A 9,311-nucleotide genomic window follows, 5' to 3' on the forward strand; every position below is an offset into this window, starting at 1 on the left:
GAAGGAGCCGGCACAAGCACCGTCTCCCTCTGCCTGGCAGCCCTTTTCTCTGCTACCCGGTAACGGACTAACCAAGTGTTACAAGCTAAGCCATGCCTCACCCACCATATGTTGATGTTCTAACTCCCAGTACCTGGCAATGTGACTGTATTTGGAAACAGGGCCTTTCAATAACTAAGTTAAAGTGGGGGTCTTTACTGCCCACCTTAATCCAGTCTGACTGGTGTCCTTTTAAGAAGGGAAATTTTGGCTGGGCGCAGTGGCTCACGCCTGTAATTCCAGCACTTTTGGAGGCCGAGGAGGGTGGATCACCTGAGGTCAGAAGTTCGAGACCAGGTTTGCTAACATGGTGAAACCCTGTCTCTACTAAAAATACAAAAATTCACACACACACACACACAAATAGCCAGGCGGTGGCATGTGCCTGTAATCCCAGCTACTTGGGAGGCCAAGGCAGGAGAATTGCTTGAACCTGGGAGGTGGAGGTTGCAGTGAGCCGAGACCGTGCCATTGCACTGCAGCCTGGGTGACAAGAGTGAAACTCCGTCTCAAAAAAAAAAAAAAAAGGGAAATTTGGACACACAGAGATGCCAGGGGTGTTTGTGCACAGAGAAAAGACCATGTGCAGAGGCAGCAAGACGATGGCACCTGCAAGCCAAAGAAAGCCCTCCAGGGAACCAGCCCTGCCGGCATCTTCATCTTGAACTTCCGGTGTCCATAAGTGTGAGAAAAGAAATTTCTGTTATTTAAGCCACCAGTCTTGGTATCTTGTTATGGGACAGCCTTGGCAAACTAATATTCTGGGCCACTTCAAAGCTAAGGGCGTGAAGGCTCAGGGAAGATCGCCATTGCTAACGGGTGTTTTCCGGAAGAGAATACCCCTGTGAAGGATCAGAGCTGGTAGTTAACTCAGTCTTAAGACTGAGAGTGCTAGGCCAGGCGCGGTGGTTCACACCTGTAATCCCAGCACTCTGGGAGGCCAAGGCAGGCGGATCATGAGGTCAAGCAATCGAGACCATCCTGGTCAATATGGTGAAACCCCATCTCTACTAAAAATACAAAAAATTAGCCAGGTGTGGTGGCTCACACCTGTAATCTCACCTACTTGGGTGGCTGAGGCAGGAGAATCACTTGAACCTGGGAGGGGGAGGTTGCAGTGAGCCGAGATCGCGCCATTGCACTCCAGCCTGGGCAAAAAAAGAGCGAAACTCCAAGAAAGAAAAAGAAAGACTGAGAGTGCTGCCCTGGGGAACTTTAAAGCCCTGCTTGAGTGAAATCAGCCATGCACAGTTATATGAGGAATGTAGGAGAGGCAAAATCATGGAGACAGAGTAGAAACGGTGGCTTCCAGGAGCTAGGGATGAAGGGGGATGAGGAGTTAAAGTCTGATGGATTATAAAGTTTCAGTTTGGGAAGATGAAAAAGTTTTAGAAATTGACAAGTGGTGATGGTTGCAAAACAATGTGATGTACTTAATGCCACTGAACTGTACACTTAAAAATGGAGAAAATGGTGCATTTTATAATATAAATTTTAGCCGGGTGCAGTGGCTCAGGCCTGTAATCCCAACACTCTGGGAGGCTGGGGGGGCGCGGGGCGGATCACCTGAGGTCAGGAGTTCGAGACCAGCCTGGCCAACATGGTGAAACCCCGTCTCTACTAAAAATACAAAAATCAGCCAAGTGTGGTGGTGCGCACCTGTAATCCCAGCTACTCGGGAGGAATACTATTAGCAGGCAGGAGAATACTTGAACCCGGGAGGCGGAGGCTGCAGTGAACTGAGATCGTGTCACTGCACTCCAGCCTGGGTAACACAGCAAGACTCTGTCTTGGAAAAATAAAAAATACATAAAAATTTTATAATAATAAAAACAATAACGAACCTCTAACATGTTACATGGATACTGTATTTTAATTAAAATAACTACACTTTCAAAGGGGGAAAAAAACACCCTGTTTGAGCCACAACAGTTGTATTCTATCTAGCCAGGGTCAAGATATTCCCTGGGGTTCATAGTTAATTTAATTCCCCAACACCCCGAGTCTTGATCCAAAAAGCAGCAGCCTCTGCCAAAACTCAGACCTCCTCTTTGGTAACCTGAGAAAGCTTCCAAGATGCCCATTCATTCACTCTAAACAGGGGACCCTCTCAAATCACAGGGGTGAGCTGCAGCCTGGGCCTCAGGCACTGCTGTGTCCTCTCCCACGTGTGCTAAAGCACATAGCTCACCTGGGCTCTTTGTCCTGGTGAGGGCAGCAGTCACAAACACAAGCCCTCCCGGCCATAGGACTTCCAACCAAGGAAGGGAGGGGGCTATAAAGCTAGAAGCAACAAACTAAGCAAAAGGAAGTCATGGATAAGGCACACTCCCCTCAACTCAGTCAAATCAATAGCACTCCCAGCGCCTTCTTTAGTGAAATGTTTCAGAATGCTCCATTCTGTTCCCAAAACAAATCAGCCTTCCTGAACCACAGAACGCTTGTAAAATTTGATCTAGACTCTGCTTCTATGCTATTGATGCCTTTAGCGGCCTCAGACTCCACCCAGATCTGCCCACTCTGTCTCCACCCATGGAGAGGAGCCTGTACTCAACTGAGAGGTGGCCATGAGGCTCTGGCCTTAAGAGATGAGGATGGAGCCAACTCCAGGCCCGGGTGACCTTTCTCTGCCCCACAGTTACTCACTCAAACTGGCTGCCAGTCCAGCCCATCACCCAAGGGAAAAACAATGCAGTGGTCACTCTGGCGCCAACACATTGCTGGAATCCAAAGGGCAAACTTAGCTGCTTAATAAAAATGTGAAAACACAGGGCAGCCACTCACATGAAGTCCATGAAGAAATATAAGATCTGTCCCGTCTCAAGACTGACACCTGGAAGAAGGTTGACAGGCACACTGGGCTGGGTGTTTGGATCAAGAATTCCTCAGACCTCCCAACACAAACAAATAATAAATGTGTTTGAGGTGATGAATATGCTAATCTCCTTGATTTGATTATTATGTATTGTAGATATGTATCAAAATATCACACTCTCTCAATAGGTACAATTACTATGTATCAACGGAGAAAAAAAGAAAAGAAAAAGGAGGAGGCTGGGTGTGGTGCCTCACGCCTGCAATTCCAGCACTTTTGGGAGGCTGAGGTGGGTAGATCGCTTAAGCCCAGGAGTTCGAGGCCAGCCTGGGCAACACAGGAGATCCAATCTCTACAAAAAAAAAGTGAGACAGAGAAGGAGAAATGTCTGGTGTCCCAACTGATATTGAGCCAACTGCAAGACAAATAAGAGAACCCCTCCTCCCCAATGCCAATCAGCCTGCAATCACAGAATGTGTGGGTGAGGCTAACTAGACCATCCTATTTCAGCCCAGTTGGCCCACATCAGGAAAACTGCCTAGCCAACCAGAGAACTGTGGGGGAAAAAAAAAAGGTTGTTATTTTAAGACACTTTAAAAAAAAAATCCTCTGAAAGTAAAGTACAGGGATGAAATGAGAAAAAGACAGAGTAATTGATAAGTCTCTTCCCAATGATCAGTAAAATTCCCCAGTCCTAACCCCATGGGCTATAAAAGGAGGAAGGGCTCTTCCAGTATGTGCTATGTGTAAAGTTCAGAACCAGGTTCCCTGGGAGACCCAGAAATGAACCAGTGATTCCTGCCTTCAAAAAGTATACAGTTGACCCAGAGCGGTGGCTCACGCCTGTAATCCCAGCACTTTCAGAGGCTGAGGCAGGAGGATCGCTTGAGCCCAGGAGTTTGAGACCAGCCTGGGCAACATAGTGAGACCCCGTCTCTACAGAAAAAAAAATAAAAAATAAATTAGCCAGGCATGGTGGTGCACACCTGTGGTCCCAGTTATTTGGAAGGCTGAGGTGGGAGGATTGCTTGAGCCTGGGAGGTCAAGGCTGCAGTGAGTGGTGACTGAGTCACTATACTCCAGCCTGGGTAACAGAGCAAAAAACCCTTTCCCAACAAAGAGAAAAAAAAAAGGCCGGGTGCAGTGGCTTACACCTGTAATCCCAGCACTTTGGGAGGCTAAGGCGGGTGGATCACTTGAGGTCAGGAGTTCCAGACCAGTCTGACCAATATGGCGAAACCCTGTCTCTACTGAAAACACAAAAATCAGCAGGGTGTGGTGGTGTACACCTGTAACCCCAGCTACTCCGGGGGCTGAGGCAGGAGAATCACTTGAATCTGGGAGGCAGAGGCTGCAGTGAGCAGTGACCACGCCACTGCACTCCAGCCTAGGCAACAGAACGAGACTCCATTTGAAAAAAAAACAAAAACAAAAAAACCCACACAATTTCTGCCACCACATGGATGAACCTTGATAACATTACATTCAGTGAAATAAGCCAATCACAAACAGACAAATGTTGCAGTACTGGACTTATATGAGGTATCTATCATGGTTGAATTCAGAGACACAGAATGGAGAAAGGTGGTGCCAGGGGTTGGGGCGGGGAAATGGGGAGTTATTATTTAATGGGCACAGAGTTTCAGTTGGGAAGATGAAAAAGTTCGAGATGGATGTTGGTGATGGTCATACAACAACGTGAATGTAGTCAACACTACAGAACTGTATGGATAAAAATGGTCAAAATGTTCCACTCCCTCACTTGACTGGCCTTATCCGAAAAAAACAATTTAAAACGGTTAAGATAGGAACTTTAGTTATGGCTATTTTACCAAACTTTTAAAAATTACAAAAATAGTAAATTTTATGTATATTTTACCATTTAAAGAAAAGCACGGCCGGGCACGGTGGCTCAAGCCTGTAATCCCAGCACTTTGGGAGGCCGAGATGGGCGGATCATGAGGTCAGGAGATCGAGACCATCCTGACTAACGGTGAAACCCCGTCTCTACTAAAAAATACAAAAAAAACCTAGCCGGGCGAGGTGGCGGGCGCCTGTAGTCCCAGCTACTTGGGAGGCTGAGGCAGGAGAATGGCGTGAACCCGGGAGGCGGAGCTTGCAGTGAGCCGAGATCGCGCCACTGCACTCCAGCCTGGGCGACAGAGTGAGACTCCGTCTCAAAAAAAAAAAAAAGAAAAGCACACAGTCTAGAATCACAGGGCAGATGTATGTGGGTGACCCCAAGCCTTTGCTGCCATTTTTCCTTAGGGCAAACGGCTACTCTCTGCTCTCCAACTTCCGCTGACTGATCAAGTCCTCTTCAGTCCTGCCACTTCTGGAAGCTTCTAATCTCACTTCCCTTCAACACATACACGTGTGTGTGTGTCTCTCTCTCTCTCTCTCTTCCAGTAACTTGTAAGTTCCCAGATGGCAAGAACCACACTCTCCTTCTGTGGGTTCTGCACAGTTTTACAGCAGGGCTCACAGCCATCTATCATTACACCCACAGGCGGGCCCAGGGTGCAAAGACTGGAAGGACCCCCTGAACCTCCCCAGTGGTGCTTTGCAGGTAGCAGTGTGGGGTAGTGGGAAGAACACTGCAGGGCCTCCACATTCCAGATGGAACAGCTCTGCATTCACATAGAGACCCAGAATCCCAGCCCTGCCGCTTCCCAGTTGTGTCTTTACCTGTAAATGGGCAGCCCCGCCCCAGGGGGATAGATGAGCCCATGAGGGGCCCTATAGGAAGCACTTTGTCACCGCGCCCACGGGTGGCTTCAGCCCCCTCCCGTGAGGGCCCCTCAACTTGGAAATGGGACGGTCCATTCATCCAAACAGACTGATTCTGAAGTTATTAGATCCGGGTCACGGCGGAGCATTAGGGCAACTTCCTCTCCCCACCCACCCCCATGAGTGATTTTCCTCATTGTTCCTTTTCAGACCAGCAGGCTCCACAGCCCTCTAAAGAACATCAGTAAACAGTTAGGCAGAGACAGATGGCTGAGCCAGTGAGGATTCCTCTTTCCACGCCAGCCACACACGGATGCACATCAGAGCAAACGGCTGGGCAAAGAGTGTCAAGGTGCCCAGGGCTAAAACAAGCAGGAGTTGTAAAACCTAACGGGATCCAAACTCGTAGACTGTACAACACCAAAAGTGAACCCAAATGTAAATTCTGGACTTTGGGTAATAATGAGGCATCAATGCAGGCAGGTTCATTGACTGTAACAAACGTGCCCCTCTGGTGGATGTTAACTGGGGAGGCTGTGGGGGTGTGGGCGTACGGAGTGTATGGGAAATTGTGTACTTCCCTATCAATTTTGCTGTCAACCTAATAGTGCTCTAAAAAAATTAAGTCTTAAAAAAGAAAAACTGTCTGAGGGAAAATAATCTCTTTTAAAAGATGTTTAAGTGACCTTAGTCATGAAAAACGTCCAAGAGGCCTGGTAAGGTGGCTCATCCCTGCAACCCCAGCTACTCAGGAGGCTGAAGCTGGAGGAATGCTTGAGCCCAGGAGTTTCAGACCAGCCTGAGCAACACAGCAAGACCCTGTCTTTACAAAACAACAAAAAAAAAGATAATTAGCCCGGTACAGTGGTTTGAGCCTGCAGTCCCAGCTACTGAAAAGGCTGAGGTGGAAGGATCACCTCAGCCCCAGAGTTTTGAGGTTGCAGTGAGCTATGATCATACTACCGCATTCCAGCCTGGATGGCAGAGCCAGACCCTATCTCTTAACAACAAACAAACAAACAAAATACATTTAGAGGGAAAAAAAATAAAACCTAAAGGGAAAGAAGAGACTGTGGGATCTTCTGGACATTCAGAGAAGACTCCAGAAAGTGCTAAAAGTGGGCCCAAGTGGTAAAATTAACTCCTCAGCCATTTCCTGAGGACCTGCCCTGTGTGACTCAAGGCACTGGGCTTTCCATCCTTCTATAATCATTCCTATTTTCATTTACTGACTTGCATTCAGGGTCTAGTGATGTGGTGGGCAACATGGCCAAGTCTACAGGAGCTGTAGGAAAGGCTGGGCCAAAGGTTCTGGAAATCCACAATTCTTCACCAGCAAACATTATCATTTCAATTTGAACATCTCCCTAAAAACCTCTCATTTTCTTTATTAATAATTCTCCTGCACCACAGCACTGAGAGCCAGTTCAAGTTGGCTCGCCTGACCAACAGCTGGCCAGACAAGGCTGGTGCCCAATAACCACAAGGCAATCCTCCAGACCCGGAACGAGCTGAGGTGCCTGCAAAGCAGGCTCCTGAATAGTACAGCCTTCCACCCCCGCCCCCACACAGGGACTTAGGGAATGCAGCCGGGCCACACTGCAGGTCAGAGGAGCCGGGCGCCACAGGAAACCCCTGCTGCAAATGGACGATCAGCAACTGAAGTACCTAACACAAACAGGACAGAGTGCCCATCACAAAAGGGCTGCAGCTCTAAGAGCCAAAAATAGCCTCACTTGTTTCAAGAGGATTCCGACAAACCAAGCACATCCAACTCCTCCATCAGCACAAAAAGAAAAATCAATGAAGCAGAAAACCAGATCAGCTTAACAGGGACCAGGACTCCAAGAGATTCCCGACAGCCTCAGACACACCCCAGCCCACCCTTTCCTTACCCCAACGGCAAACTGTGCCTGGATCTCAAAACACAGTTCCATCACCCAAAACGCCTGATGGTATGTCCATCTAGCACAGAAGTTATGTGTACAATCCCATAGTTTTAATCTTAGCGCTAGAGTCTGACCACAGATTGGGAGCCCCGATGTGTGCTTATCCTTGGCAAGATGAAGCAGGAGCACACTGGAGGCTCAGCAAATGGGGCTGGGTTAGCACGACGGAGGAGCCTGGTGGCATATGATGGGTGAAGCCTCCCATCAAAGCCAGGCAGATCAGAACGGGTGTGGCTCTGCTTCAGACCCAGATAAAATCCCCATGCAGTTGATTTTCGGTGGCCCACTGAGTCACAACTGCCTGTCGCCTCACTTCCTTCTAATTCCTATTCTCACCTGCTGTGACTTGCCCCTTCAGGGCTGCTGGCTAGCAAGCAAACCTGACACTTCTATGGCCTGGGAGCAGCTAGCATATCTCAGGTTTCACAAACGTTGTCACATAACCCCTCCAGAACAGGATCAGTGGGGTGGCGGGGAATGTCCAAGACATAAATCCGTCTCTGCTAACAGCATCCGATCTGGGCGCTACAGATGACTCCGGTTTTTATGCCATCCTCACTGCCCGGCGTGGAGAGAGTACAGGGCAAGGAAGTTACCACCTGAAGCATCTTCCTCCAACTCACAAGCTGTACTTCACAAACACATTGCTCTAGAATGAAAGGAACAAACCACCTCCCATCCCTCACAAGACCATCCTCAACCCAATCCCATTCCAAACACTAACAATCTGCGTTCAGGAAGGAGGAGGGAATGGAGTTTGTTCGGGGGCAGAATACGCGTGAACCACAAGTGCACCTGATAATCACTCAAAAGTTACCTATCCACTCCTCCCTCCCAACTTGTTTTGTATCCCCTACTATAGTGTTCATCCCCGGTGCAGGTGTGCCCACGCACGTGGCGTGAGGAACTCACGTGGCGTGAGGAACTCACCTGCGTCTCCATGGAAGGTGCCCTCTCCATCGTTGGGCCAGATCTGCCCGGTCTTGCGGACGCCCACGATGGTGGCCTCGGACACGACAACCGGGCAGTGCCGGTGCCGCTTATGGCACTGCGGCGTGGGGGGACTGCTGCTCTCGAAGGACTGTTGCGAGTTCTGCGAGGGAGAGCGGCTCTTGTCCCGGAACATGCGGTAGGTGGTGGGGCTTGGGGACACGCGGCTGGACTGGCCGGAGGAGAAGTCCTCCTCGCTGGAGGTGAGGTTCTCGTTGGAGCTGCAGTCCGGGGTATAGCCGCCTCCGCAATCCTCAAAGCTCCGAGGGGAATAGGACCTGCGGGGCCAGGTGAGGCGCTTCTCCTGCTCAGAGGTGCTCTGGCTGCGCAGGAGCGGGCCCTTGCCCTCCCCTTCCATCATGCCCCCGACATAGATGCTCTGGTAGGGCTGGTACTCCAGGGGCGGCCAAGGTGGCCTGCTACCGCCATTGGCGTTGATCAGGTTGTCCTTCAGGAAGCGGGGGTTCAACTCGGCGTCTTCGTAGTCGCCGTCGACGCCGCAGCTGCTCTCCGAGCAGCGTCCCCGGTAAGGGGGCCTGGATGCATCCCCCACGCTCGAGCCCGCGCTGTGCTGGGACTTTTTGCGCTCCATCTGCATGGCCTGGCTGCCCAGAGAGCTGATGCGGTCCGACACTTCTTTGTCGTTGACCTTCACCAGGCCGCGTTCGTGGTGAAACTCGACGTTTACGTAGAAGGGCTTCTCGGCGTCCGCCCCGGACTGGCCATGGCCCTTGCGGATCCGCTCGAAGTTGGACCTTAGCGCCGCCACGCTGGCGGGGGGCCCCCGG

The 9,311-nt window shown here is 50.1% G+C and overlaps 1 protein-coding gene across 1 annotated transcript in view; it reads right to left on the reverse strand.

The window, feature by feature from the left end:
* The window catches only part of BCR (breakpoint cluster region), a 135,063-nt gene extending 125,759 nt beyond the window's left edge, over positions 1-9,304 (reverse strand). Inside the window, 1 exon segment of the mRNA XM_011956348.1 lies at positions 8,464-9,304. Coding sequence (XP_011811738.1) covers positions 8,464-9,121 — 658 coding nt within the window. The 5' untranslated portion in view covers positions 9,122-9,304.
* Positions 9,305-9,311: the final 7 nt, after the last annotated feature.

Source organism: Colobus angolensis, unplaced genomic scaffold, assembly GCF_000951035.1.
Source record: "Colobus angolensis palliatus isolate OR3802 unplaced genomic scaffold, Cang.pa_1.0 Scaffold415, whole genome shotgun sequence".
Lineage (NCBI taxonomy): Eukaryota > Metazoa > Chordata > Mammalia > Primates > Cercopithecidae > Colobus > Colobus angolensis.